The sequence below is a fragment of the Porites lutea genome, chromosome 3 (assembly GCF_958299795.1).
Source record: "Porites lutea chromosome 3, jaPorLute2.1, whole genome shotgun sequence".
Classification (NCBI taxonomy): Eukaryota; Metazoa; Cnidaria; class Anthozoa; order Scleractinia; family Poritidae; genus Porites; species Porites lutea.
The window spans coordinates 5,575,992-5,595,647 of record NC_133203.1 but is presented as its reverse complement, the minus strand read 5'-3'; the positions used below and the strand labels follow the sequence as shown (position 1 = coordinate 5,595,647).

The window sequence follows — 19,656 nt, the reverse complement described above, 5'->3', positions numbered from 1 at the left end:
TTAAAAACACTTATTGCGAGCTGTTTAGAGCGTCTTTGCTCAAGGGTATCCCATCTCAAGTCTTGGAGGATATCCGCAGATCTTGTATTATAAACACTAAATGTTATAATTTCCCAGCCCTATTTTGCAATCTCTGGAGTCGGTCACACAGACCTTTTCCCATACATCCCCAGACTTCGGAGCAATAATCAAAATAAGGAGCGACTAAGGCATCATACATTTTCATACATAACACTAGGAATATGTGTTTCCCAGGAAGGGGAACTCAAATCACTAGGGATATGTGTTTCCCAGGTGGGGGAACACATAACACTAGGGATATGTGTTTCCCAGGTGGGGGAACACATAACATTAGGGATATGTGTTTCCCAGGTGGGAGAACACATAACACTAAGGATATGTGTTTTCCAGGTAGGGGAACACATAACACTAGGGATATGTGTTTCCCAGGTGGGGGAACACATAGCACTAGGGATATGTGTTTCCCAGGTAGGGGAACTCAAGTCACTAGGGATAATATGTGTTTTCCAGGTGGGGGAACACATTACACTAGGGATATGTGTTTCCCAGGTGGGGGAACTCAAATCACTAGGGATATTTGTTTCCCAGGTGGGGAACACATAACACTAGGGATATGTGTTTCCCAGGTAGGGGATCTCAAGTCACTAGGGATATTTGTTTTCCAGGTCGGGGAACACATAACAGTAGGGATATGTGTTTCCCAGGTGGGGGAACACATAACACTAATGATATGTGTTTCCTAGGTGGGGGAACTCAAGGAGCTAGTTATATGTGTTTTCCAGGTGGGGGAACACATAACACTAGGGATATGTGTTTCCCACGTGGGGAAAGGCATAACACTAGGGATATGTGTTTCCCAGGTAGAAGAACTCAAATCACTAGGGATATGTGTTTTCCAGGTGGGGGCACACATAACCCTAGGGATATGTGTTTCCCAGGTGGGGAACACATAACTCTAGAGATATGTGTTTCCCAGGTAGGGGAACTCAAAGCAGTAGGGATATGTGTTTCCCAGGCAGGGGAACCCATAACACTAGGGATATGTGTTTCCCAGGTGAGGGAACTCAAATTACTAGGGATATGTGTTTCCCAGGTAGGGGAACTCAAATCACTAGTTATATGTTTTTTCAGGTGGGGGAACACATAACACTAGGGATATGTGTTTCCCAGGTGGTTGAGCTCAAATCACTAGGGATATGTGTTTCCCAGGTAGGGGAACTCAAATCACTACTTATATGTGTTTTTCAGGTGGGGGAACACATAACACTAGGGATATGTGTTTCCCGGTGGGGAAACACATAACACTAGGGATATGTGTTTCCTAGGTGGGGGAACACATAACACTAGGGATATGTGTTTCCCAGGTGGGGGAACACGTAACGCTAGGGATATGTGTTTTCCAGGTAGGGGAACTCAAGTCACTATGGATATTTGTTTTCCAGGTGGGGGAACACATAACACTTGGGATATGTCCTTTCCAGGTGGGGGAACACGTAACACCAGGGATATGTGTTTCCCAGGTGGGGGAACTCAAAGCACTAGGGATATGTGTTTCCTAGGTAGGGGAACTCAAATCACTAGGGATATGTGTTTTCCAGTTGGGGCAACACATAAGACTAGGGATATGTGTTTCCCAGGTGGGGAACACATAACACTAGGGATATGTGTTTCCCAGGTGGGGGAACACATAACACTAGGGATATGTGTTTCCTAGGTGGGGGAACACATAACACTAGGGATATGTGTTTCCCAGGTAGAGGAACTCAAATCACTAGGGATATGTGTTTTCTAGGTGGAGGAACACATAACACTGGGGATATGTGTTTCCTAGGTGGGGGAACACATAACACTAGGGATATGTGTTTCCCAGGTAGGGGAACACATAACACTAGGGATATGTGTTTCCCAGGTGGGGGAACACATAACACTTGGGATCTGTCTTTCCCAGGTGGGGGAACACGTAACACCAGGGATATGTGTTTCCCAGGTGGGGGAACTCAAAGCACTAGGAATATGTGTTTCCTAGGTAGGGGAACTCAAATCACTAGGGATATGTGTTTTCCAGTTGGGGCAACACATAAGACTAGGGATATGTGTTTTCCAGGTGGGGAACACATAACACTAGGGATATGTGTTTCCCAGGTGGGAGAACACACACTAGGGATATGTGTTTCCCAGGTGGGGGAACACATAACACTAGGGATATGTTTTTCCCAGGTAGGGGAACACATAACACTAGGGATATGTATTTCCTAGGTAGGGGAACTCAAATCACTAGTTATATGTGTTTTTCAGGTGAGGGAACACATAACACTAGGGATATGTGTTTCCCAGGTAGGGGAACACATAACACTAGGGATATGTGTTTCCCAGGTGCGGGAAGTCAAATCAATAGGGATATGTGTTTTCCAGGTGGGGAAACACATAACACTAGGGATATGTGTTTCCCAGGTAGGGGAACTCAAATCACTAGTTATATGTGTTTTTCAGGTGGGGGGACACATTACGCTAGGGATATGTGTTTCCCATGTGGGGGGACACATAACACTAGGGATATTTGTTTCCCAGGTGGGGAACACATATTACTAGGGATATGTATTTTGCAGGTAGGGGAACTCAAATCACTCGGGATATGTGTTTTCCAGGTGGGGCAAGACATAGTACTAGGGATATGTGTTTCTTAGGTGGGGGAACATACACTAGGGATATGTGTTTCCCAGGTAGGGGAACACATAACACTAGGGATATGTGTTTCCCAGGTGGGGGAACACATAACACTAGGGATATGTTTTTCCCAGGTGGGGGAACACATAACACTAGGGATATGTATTTCCTAGGTAGGGGAACTCAAATCACTAGTTATATGTGTTTTTCAGGTGAGGGAACACATAACACTAGGGATATGTTTTTCCCATGTAGGGGAACACATAACTCTAGGGATATGTGTTTCCCAGGTGGGGGAAGTCAAATCACTAGGGATATGTGTTTTCCAGGTGGGGAAACACATAACACTAGGGATATGTGTTTCCCAGGTAGGGGAACTCAAATCACTAGTTATATGTGTTTTTCAGGTGGGGGAACACATTACGCTAGGGATATGTGTTTCCCAGGTGGGGGGACACATAACACTAGGGATATTTGTTTCCCAGGTGGGGAACACATAACACTAGGGATATGTATTTCGCAGGTAGGGGAACTCAAATCACTAGGGATATGTGTTTTCCAGGTGGGGCAAGACATAGTACTAGGGATATGTGTTTCTTAGGTGGGGGAACATATAACACTAGGGATATGTGTTTCCCAGGTGAGGGAACACATAACACTAGGGATATTTGTTTCTCAAGTAGGGGAACTCAAATCACCAGTTGTATGTGTTTTTCAGGTGGGAGAACACATAACATTAGGGATATGTGTTTCCCTGGTAAGGGAAGACATAACACTAGGGATATGTGTTTCCCAGGTGGGGGATCACATAACACTAGAGATATGTGTTTCCCAGGAAGGGGAACTCAAATCACTTGGGATAGGTGTTTTCAAGGTGGAGGAACTCAAATCACTAGTTATATGTGGTTTTCAGGGGGAGGAACACATAACACTAGGGATATGTGTTTCTTAAGTGGGGGAACACATAATACTAGGGATATGTGTTTCCCAGGTAGGGGAAGTCAATTCACTGGGAATATGTGTTTTCCAGGTGGGGAAACACATAACACTAGGGATATGTGTTTCCCAGGTGGGGGAACACATAACGCCAGGGATATGTGTTTCCCAGGTGGCGGAACACATAACATTAGGGATATGTGTTTGCCAGGTAGGGGAACTCAACTTACTGGGGATATGTGTTTCCCAGGTGGAGGAACTCAAATCACTAGTTATATGTTGTTTTCAGGGGGAGGAACAGATAACACTAGGGATATGTGTTTCTTAAGTGGGGGAACACATAATACTAGGGATATGTGTTTCCCAGGTGGGGGAACACATAACACTAGGGATATGTGTTTCCCAGGTGGCGGAACTCATAACATTTGGGATATGTGTTTGCCAGGTGGGGGAACTCAACTTACTGGGGATATGTGTTTCCGAGGTGGAGGAACTCAAATCACTAGTTATATGTTGTTTTCAGGGGGAGGAACACATAACACTAGGGATTTGTGTTTCTTAAGTGGGGGAACACATAACACTAGGGATATGTGTTTCCCAGGTGGGGGAACACAAATCACTAGCTATATGTGTTTTCCAGTTGCAGTGTTCTCCTTATCAGGCGGTAACCGGTAAAATTTACCGCCTGAAGTAACACTTCTTACCGCCTGCATCCGCTCGAAGGTTTACTAAAATTAAACAAGTTGTTTTAAAAAAATATGCAAGTTGTGATCCGATCCTATCCTCACAAGAAAATGAATGAATATATGGAAAAGTATAGCCTCCTAAGAACAAAACGTACGTATATACAGCCCAAAAAATAATGCACGTGCAAGAACTTCTTTTGCGTCCGCAAGCTGGCAACTTCATGTGGCTTTTTGCAAGGCGCTTGTGCTTGAATCCAGCAAGACGCAAGAACTTCTTCCGTCATTTTTACTTTCATAAATATATTTCATTGAAAGTTTTGCAGGCAAATTATTCAACAGGTCAGATCAAGGTCAAGTGAGGCGTTACGCTCAACGTTTGAGTCGTTTACATTTTCGTTTGGCAATTTTTTCGTTTGCATCATTTCTATCCTTTTCTAGTGATTTCTATTGTTTCTGACAGTTTTCGTTTGTTTCCCTTCTTTCAGTAGCTGTTTGAAGGAGTTTCACAAACGATCATCGGGTCATTTTGCGAGATTGCCGCAGACACGTGAAAATTTATTCTGACAATAAAATAGCTGTGCCACTTTCTGTATTTGTCAGCGGATCACTAATCTATACTTTAGGCACATGGTGTTTGAACATTCAAAACCCTAAAATTGTTTCGTTCTTGCTGGTTTACAATGACAGGGATGTATAGATAACAAGTGTAAACAAAAAAGATAAACTAAAAATACTTTCATGTTTTTTTAAAATGCACACTGCAGCTCGTTTTGCAAAGTAAGGATTAGTGAATTTTGAAACGGAATATATAAAATTATCTTGTGCAAAGGTAACCTTTTTAAAAGCAAGGAAATGTGTACAATTTCGATAAAAAAAGCAGCACTTCAAAAATAAGGAGCGATTGTAGTATGTTTCACAAAACTGAACGATTGAAGTGTTCACTTTGCGGAAAAAGCAGAGAAAGCTCTTCGCTTTCTCAGGGAACTTTTTACTTGTGTCCTTGCATGATTACCTTTTGCTGCCACAGAGTGAATTGATATCAAGGCTACAAAATGATGTAACAAAAAGGCGACAAACACCACAAACTTCTTTCAGGTGAACACTTATCAATAATTTGGTGCGCCTTCTTAATTAATTTTGTAGCTTCTTGTGGTGAAGATTTTTGACTTCTTTCGTTTCAAAGTTCTTCCGGGTAAACCACATAGGGTCCGCAAAAATATGGCACTTTCGTTTCTTGCGGTGGCTTGCATGTTCTTGTGGCGCAGTAACTTCTTATGCCACTTTTTGCACGTGCATTACTTTTGGGCTGTACTGTATATACCGCTTTCCTTTTTAGGGACATGCATTTTGGAAAGAGGACATTAAAGACATAGTAAAATTATTGGAATCAAACATTTTAATTTGTTGTCTAAAGATAACACGACAGCAGATTTGCGTAAAATAGGTCTTCAAATATGGGAAGAAAAAAATTTCCCAGTGAGGGCGGGGTCCATGTCCCTCACTCCACTGCCCCCCCCCCCACCCCCACCCCCTTCCAAGAAAAATATACATTTTTTGCCTTACCGTCCATGAATGGTCCCTTACCTGCTGAGCTAAAATTTAGGGAGAACCCTGCAGTTGGGGGAACACAAATCCCTAGGTATATGTGTTTTTTAGGTGGGGAACAGATAACACTAGGGATATATTTTTCTCGGGTTGGGGAACATGTATCAGTAAGAATATGTTTTTCACAGGTGAGGGAACACATATTACTAGGAATAGGTGTTTTAGGTAGGGAAATAGAAATCACTCGGAATATGTTTTTCCCAGGTTGGGGAACACAGAACACTAGGGATATTATTATTCTTTGCGCCCGACCTAAATATTCAATCCCTGGAAAATCTATGTATTGAAATTCTTAAATCTAAATCCAAGCCTTTTCTCATTGCTACCTGGTATAGACCTCCTACTTCATCAACAAAAATTTTCTCTTATTTTGAAACTTTGATCAGTAAACTTGATTCTGAAAATGGTCTTCATCAACTTATCAACCTCCTAACTCGAGTGACAAGTGCTTCCTTTTCCTTGATTGATGTAGCCTTTACAAATTGCTTGGACAGAGTTGTTTGTTCAGTTGTATCTCATTTAAGCCTAAGTAACCATAGTCTAGTTTATGTTTTTTGTAAGGTTTCGATTGATCCATCCTCTTTTAAAGGTCATTCTACAGTAACTTATAGGAAATTTAAAAATTTTAATTCCGCTAGGTTTGGTTTCGATATTTCCCAGCAAAACTGGGACAGTGTAAACAACTATGAAGACTCTAATGATATGTGGAAAGCTTGGAAAAGTCTTTTCTTTCAATGTGTCGATAAGCATGCCCCGCTACGTTCCAAGTACGGGATATGTGTTTCCTAGGTAGGAGGGAAGCAACAAGCAATTTTCAAGTGTTGCTGAGAAGTTGAACTTAAAGGATTAAGCTTTAACCCTTTAAGTCCCAATAGTGACCATCAACAAAGTTTTTGTGACAATATCCATATGTTGCCAAGAGAAATGGTTATGAGAGTTAATAAAATTGTCACTAAATAGAAAATGCTTTTATCTGTCTTCAAACTCTCAACTAATTCTCAGTTTGGGTTAAATGGGAATGTGGAGACGGAATTCAAGGCTGCAGGGCCTGACTTCTGCGCCATGCTGTCTCCTTACAAACTTAGTGATCTGGTATAGGGTAAGGATTGTAGGAATGGACTAAAAAATTATTTAAAAGGATTACAGTTTTTTCTGTTCCTAGAGTACCAGCAGCTAATGTGCTTTAGTAAACAAAAGTTTACGTAATGATACTAGTTACCATGAACCTTGTCCCACTCATGAGGACAAATGATAACAAAATTGTATTTTAATTTTCAGTCAACCTTTTTAATTGAAAATATTTTTTATTGTGGTTTTATATAGTTCTTACCAATCTGTAAATAATTATACCCTCTCACAATTCTTACATGCAGTTTACACAGACAAGTTGTTGCACAATGTTATCAACAAAGGTGGTGATCTGGCCGCTAGTTAAAAACTTGCAGCATAAATAGAATTTCCCTATCAAAATTATGTTATTCTGATGATTGAATAGTGAATAATAATTATAATAATTCTATTTTTGTACGAACAGGGATGTGGAATCAGATATTCCTAGGCTCCTACATGTCACTTTTTGTTGCCATTCCATTTGCCTATTTTTTCACGGAGTCAGAAGGATTTGCAGGATCAAGAAAGGTAAATTTGCTAAACATACAAGTAGTACTAGCCCCTTCCTGCTGCTCCAGACGGCCCTGTCTATGTAACATTCCTCAATCCTAAGCTCACAGTTACTAAATTAATGAGTACGTTAAGGGCGTGTCTCCGTAAGAACCGACTGGTGATTTTGGATTGAAAATTAATTTCCCTTATATTGTGGGATATTAAAGCCTCTACCTAAGTAATTCGAAATATATAGTTTAAAGAATTTTTGAATTTTCGGCCGGTTAGCACCCGCGCCATAGCCGTTGAAACTGCAGGAATCACCAACATTGGCGGCACTATAGATAGCAAACAACTGGCTCAAGTAGTAGGTGTTGGAGTTCTAAAGGCTATGGGGCCATTGCCAGCCTGTTGAAAATTCAAAAATTCTTAAAAAAATATATTTCGCATTTTTGGGCAAACGAAATGCATTTCTGTAACTACTTAGGTGGAGGCTTTAATATCCAGGATATAAGGGAAATTAATTTTTTGATCCAAACTCGCCGGTCGGTTCTTACGGAGACACGCTCCTTAAAATTGAGTAACATTTTCCTTTTCTGTAGTATTATTCTACCTCGGCCTGTTAAGGGGGACGTAGGGGGGAGGGGAGGGGGGTTTCCCATATATGGGCTAGACAAGTATGTGCCACCAAATAGGATATCATTTTTAATGTTTTATGTTGTTTTAGAGGGTCCAAGTTTCAGACCCGGGCTGGCACAGACCTATCTAGACCTCTACAGATAGAAAACTACCATCAAGTCACCAATCTGGCTTTCATTCTGCTCACTGTACTTTTACTGCCTTACTTGGCGCAACTGATAGTTGGTCATATTATATTGACCTCAGCAACATTAATGCTGTTGTCTTTCTGGACCTCAAAAAGGCTTTTAATACTTTTGACCATACCTTATTACTATCTAAACTTGACTGTTATGGTATAACTGGCCCCAAAGGAGACTGGTTACGGTCATATCTTAGTCATAGTACACATACCTTTGTAGTAAAGAACTGTAAGTCAGGTGAGGCATTTGTCATGAGTAGAGTGCCCTAGGGGACCATGATTGATTGATTGATTGATTGACTTAACACCATATAACTAAAGAAATACAGGAAACAAACTCGCAGTGCCACTTTCCCATACTGAAACCTTCAAAAAGAGTCTCAGTTATTCTTGGAGTAGTATTCTGGAATGGTTTACCGGTCGGGATCTTTTAAGGCAAGCCTCATCACTGACAAGTTTCAAATCAAGTTCTCGTTGCCACAATTTCCCAGAGTAAAGAAGTTTTTCTTACATGGTGTCCTTTTAAAGCAGGAAGTTTTCTTTTTTCCCGTTTGTGTTCATTTTAACTAGATTAATTTGTATATTCTATTGTACTGTGTATAATATCATTAGTTGCTTTCTTCTTTCTTTCTAGCTTTTCCTTTGTGATTGCCTGAAGGACTTTACCATGTCTAAATAAAGTTCTCTTATCTCAGTTATTCTAAAAATATGGAAATACCCCCAACAATGACTACCCCCCAAACCCCCTGACCCCCCCCCCCCCCCCAAAGAAACAAAGGAACAAAAAATAGAGTTCTTCAGGGGGCTTTATTGTTTAAATGTATTGTTTCTTTTCTTGTACTGTGCCTCAGTACCTACATGAAGGAACCAATATTTCTTTGTCTTGCAGGGAATTATGGCACGCGTGTACGAGACATTTGTGGTGCTAATATTGTTAGCAGTCCTTGTAACAAGCATTGTATGGGTAGGGTTAGCTCTGGTTGACAGGGGACGCACATCTGATGAAGGCAAGCAATGCAATCTTGTGTTTGACTGAAGATGCGTTAGATTAGATTAGTGGAAACCAGGGCGAATTTGACAACCAATCGAGTCAATTTACTTTTCAACAATACTGTCAGTAACACTTGAAACATTGCTAAAACACTTCACGTAATGTTATGCTGATAAAATGAATTTAAGGGAAAAGTTTGTATTTTGTGATTTAAACAAACTTGACAAAATTGAATTGGAGTGAACATGCATGCCTATTAAAGATAAAGGATTTGAGGAAATATCACAAATTGTCTCAAAAATGAAATTTGTCATTGTTTAGAAACAAGCTTAGTCATTATGCTAGTCAGTGGTTTCTAAGGACCTATTTACATGGAGGTGGGGGACTCCAGGTAGGTCAGGTAACCCGCCTGTCCATGTGATGTCTCATTATAATTAGAACAAGTTTACCTGATATGTGGGGTGACCCACCACATGTTACCTCACATATCTGCGGTCCCCCACGACCTTGTAAACAGGCCCTAGAGTACATGTTAGATTTAAACATTCAATCAGTGTGGGCACAAAGACACACAGCAGACAAACACGACCACTTAATGGAAGTTGTCCCTCAATAGAGGTTCATTATAAATTAGCATAATCCTCAGCAGAAAAATAATTTTCCACTGGCTAAGTGTAAAAAAATAAGTTGAAAATGTTTTTCTCACACACCACTGAGAGCATTACTGATCAACAATCGATTGTCACCCTCTGTCTTGGGCTGTCTTTTTCTTCCCCATAATCAATCTTTTCAATGAAGCGAAACTAAGTGGAAATCAGTGCATCAAGCGCTTGATGGCCCCTTAATAGTGTTAACACAGCCAACAGTGACAACACTAGTGACAACACCGGCAACAGTGACAACACCAACGGCAGTAAGAACAGGGACAACCGTAACAGCAGTAACAACAGGGACAACACTAACAACACTGACAAGAGTGGCAATAGTGTCAAAAGGGACAACGGGGACAAAAGAGGCAATGGTGGCAACACTCACAAAAAAAGACAATAGTGTCAAAACGGACAATAGTGACAACGGAGCCAAAAGTAAAAAAAATGCAAAAGGGAAACCCTGTGAAAAACGTGACAGAGGTGACAACAGTGACAACAGAGACAACAGGGACAACAGTGACAAAAGTGACAGCAGCGACAACAGTGACAGGAGCAACAACAGTGACAACAACAACAACAGCGACAACAGTGATAAAAGCAACAACAGTGACAACAGCAACAACAGTTACAACAGCGACAACAACCACATCATTAACAACAGGTACAACAGTGACAACAGCAACAACGGCAACAGCAGAGACAACAGTGACAACAGTGATAACTGCGACAACAGTGGCAAAAGTGACATCAGCGACAACAGTGCCAACAATGACAACAGTGACAACAGCAACAAAAGCGACAGAAATGACAAAAGTGACAACAGCGACAACAGTCATGACAGCAAGAACAGTGACAACAGTGATGACAGCGAGAACAGTTACAACAGCAACAACAGCGACAACTGCGCAAATAGTGACAAAAGTGACAACAGCGACAACAGTGACAAAAGTAACAACAACGAAAAAAAGTGACAACAGCGACAACAGTGATAATAGTGACAACAGCGAGAACAGCGACAACTGCGACAACAGTGAGAAAAGTGGTAACAACAACAACAGTGACAACAGCGACAACAGTGAGAACAGTGACAACAACGACAACAGCCACATCATTAACAACAGCAACAACAGTGGCAACTGTGACAACAGTGGCAAAAGTGACAAAAGTGACAACAGCAACAACAGTGACAACAGTCATAACAGTGACAACAGTGACAAGTCGACAACAGTGACAACAGCAACAACGACAACAATAGTGACAACAGCAACAACAGTGACAACAGCGACGACAGCCACAGCAGTGACAGCAGTGACAACAACGACAACAGCGACAAGTGAAAATAGTGACAACAGCAACAACAGCGACAACAGTGATGACAGTGACAACAATGGCAACTGGAAGAAAAGCAAAAATAGTAATGGCAGCAACAAAAGTGATAACAGTGTCAACGGCGACAGAAGTGACAAGAGTGACAACGGCGAGAAAAGTGACGACAGTTATGAGAGTGATAACAGTGAGAACAGCAAGAACACTGGGAAGAGTGACAACAGTGATGACACTGACACTAGCGAGAGCAGTGACAGCAATGACAACAGCGATAACAGTAATAACAATGACAACATCAACAAGAGCCACAACAGTAACAACAGGGACAATAGGGCAGCGAACAGTTTGCACAGTGAGATTAGGCAAAAGGTGGCGACACCTAACAGTCTTCTACAATTATTTCAGGACTTTGATTACTGGCTGTTTAATATAGGGTGGATGCTAAATCATGGCTCGACAGTAATTTTTGTGTGTAATCTCTTACAGAGGTTTGGATTCCTGGTCTGCCCTTTATTTATTCATGCATATCCCTTCTTGGAGGCCTTATGCTTTTGTGTAAGTATGATTATTTTATGTGTGAGTATGATTGTGAATGATACCATTAGTAAGTGTAATTAAATTAATTTTGACGAGTGAAATTAGAGGGAATAATTTCAGGGTTTGGACAAAATGCGAGTGAAATACATGTATTATTATTCCTTAATTTCATGAGTATATCATTTGATTACCCAATAATATCATGGGTGATGAAGTGCGTTCGCAATCGTGGATTTTTGACTTGTTTGTCATGGTTTTATCGTATTTGGCGATCAAGAACTCCAGCTGTTATGACATAAGTTTAGAGCTTAAATGTATTTTTATTTCAGAATTTTCAAAACTTTTCGATAAAATACCTGTTAGAATATGTCTTGATGTGCTCTTTCGTGTGTTTAGGTTTTCTAAATAGTCACTTTTAATGCCCTGCTATCTTCATTCATAAAATTTTAAAACCTCTTCGCCATCTTGGCACTGAGACGTATGGAAGGTTGCCATGGCAATTTTGTGATTTCACATTTGAAATTATGAATTAATCCTAAAATTTTCTGCCGAAATTACTGAGTAATTCGTCATGTATGGTATAATAATAATAAGAATAAGAATAATATTTTGCTAACAAAAGATTGAATATTAGGTGCTGTTTATTTTTTTTACAGAATTCTGGACAGAGTGGCATGTTCTAGGTTCCTAAGCATGATTATATTTTATACCAACGAATATTGAGTTCGATTGAAATAATTGCAATTGTCATTCACGAAAACAAAAAAAGTGATACTCTGCCAGATCTTTGAAACAGCGTCAACGGGCTAACTTGATTTCCTTGATTAGAATGTTCAATAATTTTATTCAGACACCTTATGCACATCATAGACTGTTCAACGTCCCTTTAAGTTTTCTAGCCAAGATTGTCCACAGCTATCACCGAGTATGCATGAGGCAGCGTGGCCGAGTGGTTAGTGCTCTGACTGCCAGCTGGATTTCGTCAGGGTAGTCCCGATTTCAAATCCTCGGCCACGCTTGTAAATAGCCAACTGGTTTGCCTCCGGCCAGTTGGGATTCTTAACCCTGTTGAGTTTCATTTGAATTATTTGTTTCAGGCATTTGCTCAGCCCCACTAGCATTAGGACTACAAATACTGCCGAGGATAAATAACGGAATCATATTTTTTATTTTATTTTTTTATGTCAAGGTCACTGTGTTGTTTTTGTAGTAGCATTATAGTGTCAATTTAAATCCTATTTCCCTCGTGGCTCGACCAACAAGAAGCACTACCCTTCATATGGTAGTGACAGGTCATCAGTTGGCATTGGTCACGAAATGTCTCCTGTTTTGCAGGCTAAGTAATTTATAGTGCTACCCAGAGCTTTAAACCGCTCTCTTTTTTTTCTAATTTTAGTATGCACTCCTGTTGGCTTTGCACGGATGTTTACTGTATTGGGCCAATATGTTGTCAAACCACAGGTAATTAAGTAGGCATTGTACGTTAAAAATAATTATTATATTTTAGAACAGTAAATAGTCTTACTTTGTGGTTGACATTTTTTGATAAAGAGTGGTTTTGAAATGTCAGAAGCACCTGGAACAGCCAAAAAACAGCTGTCACATGAAAGCAGCTGTTATTAGAATAGTCATCCTTGAGAAGTTTTTTCGAATAATTTAAAATTAGAATGAACTCGGCAATACCATATAAAAATTTCATTGTTTAGCATTCATTTAAAAGGTCACACTTGACTATTTCATCCATATATCATTAGGCTACAAGGGGTAACAATGGGTTACAGGAGATTAAAGGAATTGAAAAGGGGTTACAAAGGGTTACTAGAGATAACAAGGGATTACTTTGGGAACCAAGTGGTTACAGGGAATAAAGGGGGTCACAAGGGATTACAGAGGGTTTCGAATGTAGAATGTAATTTCGGGCTATAAATAGTAAGAAACGCTTAATTTTCCGTGTAAGTCGTCGCCAAAGAAGCACCTGCGTCACATTTGCGTCATATGTTTGTCAAATGTGACGAATGTCACGCACATTAAGCGCTGCTGTTGGTTTAGCGGATTCATGGACATGACTAGACTGCAAAAGAGTCGGTTTTAGACTCTGGTTACATGGAGTGGGGGACCCTGGTCTAGTGGGGTAGGTTTCTTTTTTTGTGTGTCCCCCAGAGCGTGAAAACAAAAGAAACCAACCCCATTACACCGGGGTCCCCCACTCCATGTAAACAGGGCCCTTAGAGTTGTTTTAGAGTAACGCAAGAATACCTCGAGAGTCTCACAAGCGCAAAGCGCGCGAGCTGTTTTTCAGTCTCCCTCCAGACCTTTTGTTTGACAGTTCGCGCGTACTTAATTATGCGGGGCCACTTTCCCCATGCAGAAACCCCCATACTGGCGTCATTAAGCTGGAATATGGGTAAAGGCAAGCCTCTTACGGAGACACCAAACATGCTTCGAAGTTCAGCAGACATGGCAGTTCACGAGTAAACTCATCTCTCTTGCCGTTCTGTGGACGGATTTTGACTTGTAAACAAAACAATCGATACACTATTTTGCGGGCAGCGCTGTGTAGCCCAACACTTCAAAATATAGCAAACAGGAATAGGAAACGTCCACGCTGACGGTATAAGTGAATTGCCAAGAATTCCTTTCGAGCACTATAGAGCCAAGTTACGATACTCTATACCGGCTCTAAAAGCATGTCCAGCGAAAACAGCGAGGGAAAAACGTACAACTAGATAGCAAAGTATGGCGTTGATGCTTGCGCAAATGTGGTCCTTCGATTGTTTAAATCAATTTTATGCCTAAAAAATCGACGACGAACAGGTTTAATTTTTGATAATGAATTTCGGCCAAAAAAACTGGCGTTTTGGACTGCTGCCAAACGAACTACGATATAAAGTGGATATTAAAAGTTGAAGTTGGTTTGTTTTCTTTCATAATTGTAAATCTGCCATTTCGTGCTATGAATAAATAACCAAAAGATTGCTACGAAGGTAAGACAAGAAGCAAATAGCTAGCGCATGTATAGTATTATTTAAGCAAATATGCTTTGTTACGCTTAAAAGGTTAACCCCCTTTAACCACTTGTAACCCCTTGTAGCCCCTTGTAACCCACTGTAACCAAAAATTGCTTTCGAGTACTAACGAACCATATAACCTCCTGTACTCCCCTGTATCCCCATGTAACAGATCGTGATAATCATCTTTTGTCAAATCAAAAGTAGATCGAAAAAAGTGTTTCCTGACGTTCTACATTGAAAAGAAGCCTTTCAATACTATTAGAACATCTGTTTATAAAAAAACAAACGACAAATTAGAATTTTTCCAAACGAGTTAGTCCATCGTTTTAGTTTCTTCAACTTTGATTTTTATGCAAAATAGACCAAGAAAAAGTATCTGGGAACGTACTAGTTAGAAAGCAAGTTTTCTGTAATCGCTTGTAACGCCCTGTCACCCCTTCAAACCCCTTGTAACCCCTTGTAACCTCCTGTCACCCATTGTAACCCCATGTATGCCCATGTAATAAATCGTAAAAATGAATCGTGAAAAACCGATTTTCGACGTTTTATATAAAAAAACAAGCCTTTCTGGACCATGAAAACATCGCTTTCAGAATCCCACAGAATTCGCATTTTTCCAAAGGAGTTAGTCCATGGTTTTGGTAGAAAATTTGAAATTTTGTTAACGTTTCCTTTTAAGCAAAATACACCAAGAAAAAGTATTTGGCGACGTTCCCGTTAGAAAACAAGTCTTTTCAGACGATAGAAACATGGATTTAAAAAAACGTAAATTTGGCATATTTGCAAAGGGGATAGTCTATGATTTTGGTCAAAAAGTTGAAGTTTTTTCATCTTTTGTGTTTATCAAAAACTGATCGAGAAAAAGTGGTTCCTGACGTTCTAGATAGAAATGAAGCCTTTAAAACTATAAGACTATCTGTTGATAAAAAAAACGCAAAATTTGCATTTTTCCAAAGGGGTTAATCCATCGTTTTCATCCAAAATTTGAGATTTCTTAAACTTTTATGTTTATGCAAAATAGACCAAGAAAAAGTATTTGGGGACGTTCTAGTTAGAAAACAATTTTTCTGCGATCCTTTGTAACCTGCTTTAACCCCTTGTAACCTCCTGTAATCCCTTGTAATCTCCTGTCACCCCTTGTAACCCCTTGTAATCCCCCGTCACCCCTTTTAACCCCCTGTATCTCCATAAAGAATAAATCGTGACAATGAATCTTGAAAAAACGATTTTCAACGTTTTACATTAAATTAAATAAACCCCCCTTAACCCCCTGTAATTTCCTCTACCCCCTTCTAACCTCCTGTAACCGCCCCCCCCCCCCCCCCGTCACCCCTTTTAACCCCTGTATCCCCACGTAATAGATCGCTAAAATAAATCGTGAAAAAACGATTTTCGACCTTTTATATAGAAAACAAGTCTTTCTGGACTATGAAAGCATCGGTTTTAAAAACCCATAGAATTCGCCAAGAAGATATTGCTAGGGACGTTCTAGTTAGAAAACAAGTTTTCTGTAATCCATCTTAACCACCTGTAACTCATTAACCGCTTGTAATCCCCTGTCACATCAGAAGTGCAAAAACCACAGAAATTTAATTAACAGGTTGACTTTTACTTTCGTTAGATATTCTGGTCGGAGTGTACTTTCTGCTTCGTAGTGGAAAGACGAGAACTTTTCATTCTCTAGGAAACATACCTGTGGTGATAGTAGGATTGAAAATGCAACAAACAGAAGAAGCTGTAAAGTCAGCCCACTAACGAAGAAGTTGCGCAGTAGTGACCATGCTCGCACAAAGAGCATTACTTAAACGTTCCCCCAGTATTAGTAATTTTATATGATTAACCATGCGCTTGTTACACTTACTGGAATTTAAGACCTGTTCATTTTAATCCTTATGGTAAATCATATTTCTCTCTTTTTGGGATTGGAGTCCTTCTTGCACATGTAGTACAACACACGACGTCTAATTTTCAAAGAAAAGACTGTAGTGGTAAACGTGATAAGTGTATCATTTTTTAGACTGCGAGCAGCCTCTAAAGTTTCTTTTGAGTCACAGTAGTTCCTTGTTACCATTAATATGCATAATACTACTTTTTGCGGCCGGCGCGCGTGTCTCTAGGGACCTTACAATCCGACAACGGCGACGCCCATGAAAACGTCCCCGAAAAACAGACTCCGCATCCTTTCAAACCATTTTGCCATTTTTCAAAGGGAATTTATGTTAGAGCTGAAGAGAGGAGGCCACGCTCGAGTTCAGACAGAGATCGTAGAATATGCGCCTTGTCGTCCCGTCCTCAAAAAAGACTTAAAATTTGGTCAGTTCACGTCGTAATCGTGCAGTGACGGCCAAAACAATATACAAAAAAGCGTGATGCATATGCAGAGTTGTTGTTTTGCTAGCTAAACTTATTGCCTTTTGACGCTGCCCTCGCCGTCGTTGTTTCGTAAGGTCCCTTCTGAGTAAAGAAGGGTGACGAGTCTTATTATTTTGGTGTTTCTTTCAGTTTCTTCGTGACCTCGATGATGAAATAACTGCGATTAAACTGGAAGAAGAGAGCCTAAAAAGGAAGATGAATGGTAAGAAAGAACTACAATCCTGGACAAAAGTCCGTGGGACAGTACTGCAATATTTATATTTTTCTGTCATTTCTCGGTTCCCTCTTAAAACAGTGCATCCTTTTCGACATTTTCTAGCAGTTGTCCCTCCTGCCACCCTATCCAAAGTTGAAACTCGGAAAAAAATGCTGGACACACGCGTCTAACGTTGTTTGTGGGTCGAGAAACATCCCAGAAACGCAAAAGTGTCCCACGACGTTTGTCTATGATTGTAGTATCTTGAAGTTTTAATTCACATTATGTGACCTGTACGAGCGTTGGGCCAATTTTCATCTTGGTTTTAAGGTAACATAGGTAACATGGTAGTTTCTTGGTGTCGTGGACGGGTTCCATCGCCAAATGACGTAATACAAAAAATTCAAGACACTAAACAATACCAACACCACAACACAAAAGTGAGGCAACGATGGTCAGACGATACCCTGTTTTGGGAGGATTCAATTGACCATAAAATGGATGTCTAATATCAAGTTAAACACAGGTTACAGGGTCCCATACTAGGTACAAAGTGCAACATTTTACATTGGTGTCGCTGTGGTGTGGACGGACAGGGAGACAGAGGTAGTTTCTTGGTGTTGCGGACGGTTACAATCACCAAATGACTTAATACAAAAGATTCAAAAGACACTGAAGAATACCCACACCACACAACATAAAAGGGAATCAACGATGGTTTCCTTAACACCAAGGGACACCTGGTAAAATGGTAGCATAGATAATGATACTGATAGCCTTCGTAGCGTGCTAACATCTTACAGCATGTAAACTGTCTTTACCTAGCTTTTTCATATTTTCTAACGAATTGGGGTACCTTACAGGTCCTGTTAAGTAACCAACGCTGCTGTGATTTTTTCCAGGTTATCACAATGGTGTCACGATCCATAACGGTATTGATCATAAAGCAAGTAAACTAAGAGAACTGGAAGTTGAGAGACTGGATCTGGGTTGGTATCGCTTTGCTTGAAAGGGTGTTATTTCTTTGTATACTGAGTCTTATTTCTTAATACCATTAAACGTAACGTGCCGTGCACTTGTCCTTTTGGCAGGTGAGCACTTTTCTCAAACGTTTTTGCTTTTAATTTCAGAAAGAAGTATCAGAGCATCATCTCTACAAAGAAATTGTGTCTATCCAATCCTTCTTCTTGCTCTTTTGCTGCTAACGGTAGTTACCGGAATATATTTGTTTTCAGTAGAGAAGTTTAAGCTTCACGTTTACGTCAAACAGCAAACACGATTTTGTACCACGTGACTAAGTTTCCCCTTTACTTGTCGTTTACTGTTCATTATTTCTACGTACAAGTTAGTAGTTTCACTCAATTTGTTTATCCATAAGAATTGTTTTTATTTGCTCATTTTCTATTTTGAGAAATTCTCAACTGGAATCTGACGTTTGACGTATACGTGAAGTTTAATCTCTCTAGTAACACAACCCTGACAGCCTTTCATCCAACACTAGACTGACCGCACTGTGACTGGAAGTCTCAGGCATCCTGAGTAATCCCAGTCATCCTAGTCATCCCATTCATCCCAATTACCCTAGTTATCCCAGTCGTCTTATATCCCAGTCACTCTAGTAATCCTAGTCGGCCAAATCGTCCCTATCATCTGGTGCTGTCAATTTACAAATAAACCGACTCGTGGGGTTAGTGGCCAACGATACCTCTTCCCCCTTTCCTTTCTTTTATTTTTTTGCTCTTGCTTCAACTTTCGTGCGATGCCTCGATGGGAAATGCTTGCTACGTAGGCTACACTCAACTCTAGTCTTCCCAGAGTAATTATCCCTGTCATTTCAGTTATTCTAGTCATTCCGGCAGTCGTCCTAGTGACTTACCGCATTTCGGTCACAACAGCCATCCCAGTCATTTTTGACATCCTACTTGTCTTAGTCATCCCAGTCACCCATGTGATCCATCTCAGTATTTTTTAGGCATCCCAGTTATCCCAGTAACCCGAGTCATCCTAATTATTTCAATTCTCCTGGTTCGAATCTGAGCAACCTTTTCTAGGATAGGAGTGTTGCTGCGTAGGAGACAAGCACATTGTGATTTGACTTTGTTTTTGTATATCTCCAGACCAGCTGCATGGCTATGGTAGCGTTAAATGTTCTCAGTTTGTTGTTTGTTCATGGAGCCCTTCCAAAGAAATCTACGGTATTTTTGTATTCACTTGTCTTCTTATAATACTCTGTACAAT

The 19,656-nt window shown here is 40.4% G+C and overlaps 1 protein-coding gene across 1 annotated transcript in view; it reads left to right on the top strand.

The window, feature by feature from the left end:
* Nucleotides 1-19,656, top strand: part of LOC140930274 (limb region 1 protein homolog) — a 37,473-nt gene that overhangs the window by 13,178 nt on the left and 4,639 nt on the right. The window contains exons 5-12 of the mRNA XM_073379951.1: nucleotides 7,447-7,550; nucleotides 9,224-9,341; nucleotides 11,788-11,856; nucleotides 13,235-13,299; nucleotides 17,352-17,424; nucleotides 18,321-18,407; nucleotides 18,549-18,625; nucleotides 19,536-19,613. Of these exons, the coding sequence (XP_073236052.1) occupies nucleotides 7,447-7,550; nucleotides 9,224-9,341; nucleotides 11,788-11,856; nucleotides 13,235-13,299; nucleotides 17,352-17,424; nucleotides 18,321-18,407; nucleotides 18,549-18,625; nucleotides 19,536-19,613 (671 nt within the window). The remainder of the gene's footprint in view (nucleotides 1-7,446; nucleotides 7,551-9,223; nucleotides 9,342-11,787; nucleotides 11,857-13,234; nucleotides 13,300-17,351; nucleotides 17,425-18,320; nucleotides 18,408-18,548; nucleotides 18,626-19,535; nucleotides 19,614-19,656) is intronic.